The sequence below is a fragment of the Capsicum annuum genome, chromosome 1, assembly GCF_002878395.1.
Source record: "Capsicum annuum cultivar UCD-10X-F1 chromosome 1, UCD10Xv1.1, whole genome shotgun sequence".
Classification (NCBI taxonomy): Eukaryota; Viridiplantae; Streptophyta; class Magnoliopsida; order Solanales; family Solanaceae; genus Capsicum; species Capsicum annuum.
Genome location: NC_061111.1, coordinates 45,629,998 through 45,633,374, shown reverse-complemented (window position 1 = coordinate 45,633,374; position 3,377 = coordinate 45,629,998). Strand labels below are relative to the sequence as shown.

The 3,377-nt window shown below is 30.4% G+C and overlaps 1 protein-coding gene across 1 annotated transcript in view; it reads right to left on the bottom strand.

The window, feature by feature from the left end:
• LOC107874553 (probable plastid-lipid-associated protein 12, chloroplastic) overlaps positions 1-1,097 on the bottom strand; it is a 10,077-nt gene extending 8,980 nt beyond the window's left edge. The window contains exon 1 of the mRNA XM_016721321.2: positions 755-1,097. Within this exon, the coding sequence (XP_016576807.1) occupies positions 755-1,012 (258 nt within the window). The 5' untranslated portion in view covers positions 1,013-1,097. The remainder of the gene's footprint in view (positions 1-754) is intronic.
• Between the last annotated feature and the right edge of the window lie 2,280 nt (positions 1,098-3,377).

Genomic DNA, 3,377 nt, shown 5'->3' with positions numbered 1-3,377 from the left:
AACTAAAACATAACAAAACGACAATTGAGGTACAAGAAACAACGGATAGTAACAGAACAGAAACTACAACAACACAAAACAATCATCTAGATACAAGGAACAACAGATACTACATGACAAAAACTAAAACATAACAAAACGACAATTGAGGTACAAGAAACAACGGATAGTAACAGAACTACAACAACACAAAACAATCATCTAGATACAAGGAACAACAGATAGTAACATGACAAAAACTAAAACATAACAAAACGACAATTGAGGTACAAGAAACAACGGATGGTAACAGAACAGAAACTACAACAACACAAAACAATCATCTAGATACAAGAAACAACAGATAGTAACAGAACAAAAACTACAACATAACAAAACGACAATTGAGGTGCAAGGAAACTACAACAAAACAAAACAATCATCTAGATACAAGGAACAACAGACAGTTATAGAACAAAAACTACAACATAAAAAAATGACAATCGAGGTATAAGAAACAACGGATAGTAATAGAACAGAAACTACAACAAAACAAAACAATCATCTAGATACACGGAACAACACATAGTAACAGAACAAAAACTACAACATAACAAAACGACAATCGAGGTACAAGAAACAACAGACAGTAACAGAAATCAAAGGACAATAAACTACACAAGCACTAAAATCCAGTACAGTACACATAAACTCAAAATTCTAGCTCCACCTCTTACAACAAATATCAAGATTTGGGATAAAAGTTTGAACTAACTTGAAGTTGTTGAGGAGAAGCAGCCGCACCTCGACCTTGAATACCAATAAGAGCATCAATTAACACATTCTCTTCTTCACTAAATGAACTAACTTTACTTTCTTTTTGGTCAGCAACAGAACACAAAACCAAAAAACTCTTCTTGTTTTGCTTTTTCTGACCAAGATATTGCTTGCATGGCCATTTTCTAGTCATATTTATTGCATTTTGAGGCCTAAATCCAACACCCAAATTCCTAATTTCCATTATTGTTGCCATTGTTGTTTGTGGATTTTTTTTTTTTGGAGGGAGATGGGATTTTGTATGTGTGATAATAAACCGTTAAGGGCAACCTCAACTAACCATTCAAGATTTTTGAGATTTGATATAAGGATTTTTCTTGGACACGTGGCGAGTTCTTGGATATACACGTGTACATTGGGCAATGTGAGTATCTATTGAGAGTCTTTTACTATTGAATTATTTTGGTTTAAATAGTTTGGTTTATACATTGCAAGGGTAAAATGGTCTTATTGGTTTGTATTTAAGTAAATTTTTTTTTTTTTTTGACAACGTATTTAAGTAAATGTTTAGTTATTTAGATTTTAAATTTTTTAACTATGTTTGTTTTAGGTCTAAATTTTAGTAATTCAGGTTTTAATTATTTAGTGTGCTTATGTTTTTTTTTTTTTTTTTTTACAATCGTTGAACAAATTTGAATGATTAAAATTTATAATTTCATTTTAATATTATTTAGGTGTTAATTCAAAAATTCTAAAAAAAAAAAAAAAAAAAAGAAGAAGAAGAAGTAATTATACCGTTATTTTATCCACTTTCATCCCAATATAATGCCATCGTCATACACCATCACTATTACTACGTACCAATTACCACCAAACAGTTATCATCCTCAATCACAATTATCAATATTGTTATTCATCACTGGCGACCATCACCATTAATAGCCACAATCAACAACTTATTATGAAAATTTTTTCAAATACAATTTCAATTATATTTAAAATTTTTATGATCAAACACTATTATTTTCACTAACATAAAATAATTTTATAAAAAAAGTGAATAGTTGTCATGATCGAATGGGCTCATGGTATTTTGAGGGCAAAGCATGCTCTTCTCAACTTTTGACTTTTAATTATGTTGTCATAATAATTTATTCATTTATTTAAAATATTGATATCGCTAATAAAAATAGAGAAAAGACATAAAATTCTTCATAAACTTGTTCACTAGACTTACTTTTAACCCTTTAAATTTACCGACAATTATTACTCTTTAACTTATGTGAAGTGAATAAATACCATTCTTAGTGCTATGTGACATTAAAATTAAAATTAAATGTCACAACACAATATTTATGACTATTCTCTTACTATTATTAATTATAATTCATATCATACATATTTAGTTTGCACTTATATTTTGATTAATTAAAATTGCTCAACTAAAACTAATAAATTTTAAAAACACCAAACATTTTACTAATGAGATATATCATGTAATATCAATACACATATTATCGGCCCTATTGCAGTATGTATGAGGTTAAAATCTGCCTAGAAATACGTGGCACAGTGAAAAAAGACAGCTTAAGGGTCCGTTGTAACGATGAGTGCGGAACCTACGAGAAGCCTCTCTCGAGTTAACTACAACAGAAACAAACTCTCATAAGAGAAAAGAACTTAGCTGCTCACCTTTTCCTGTGATGTGGCGCAAGGGACAAATGAAAGACAAATGTGTCAGACTGTTCAGATGCATGGACGAACTCATACAGAGCCGAGCATTGCAGGAATATTAGATGGTTCACTAACTAATAGAAAATGTGGAACACCTGCATAGGTTTTAGTTCTCTAGGGATTTGTTGTCAACGTCCAATTGGCAAAGGCCCAGTGTCGTATTACTATAAATAGCCACTCTTCCTCTCTTGTAAAAGGATCGGATCACTCACTCTCTTGCTCAAAACAATGATTTTACTTGGCCTTCAAGCGTTTTTATTATTCTTTTTAGTCTATCTAGCTAGTGTCTGCCTTGCTTCGCTAACAGTTTAGATAGCGCAGATTAGACCTCGATCGAGCTCATATCTGAAATGAGCTAGCCTAAATTTATTTGTTTTACTTTGTTTATCTCATTTACTTTATATTTCATTGATTTCTTTCATCACCTAGTAATCAAGTTGCTAGTAAATCGGATAAAAAACAAGGTCAAATACTCTTGACTAACTTACAAAGTTAGTCATACCAAATTCACAATAAAACAGAGTTCCCATAACCACACACTCAAATTCTAAAGTTTATATAATGAAGAATTTGATCCTAAATCCGCATTTATTTCATGAACCTTCTCTCAAATCTAAGCAACATAGCCCTTTAATAATTTAGACACGTGACATAAATTCAAATTAATCAGATTGACTTCAAATGCTCGATGATTAGTCAAACAAACAAACAAATAGAAGAAAAAAAAAACCTCTGATCATATATAATTATTGAAACAAAAGAAAATATGAACATTAATCAATGCAGGTCCTTTTCAACATGGAAAGAAAGAACAAATGAAAAACAATTAAAGTAAAAATGAAAAAACAATTAATGTAAGTCCAAAAAAACCCAAAACAAAATCTAAT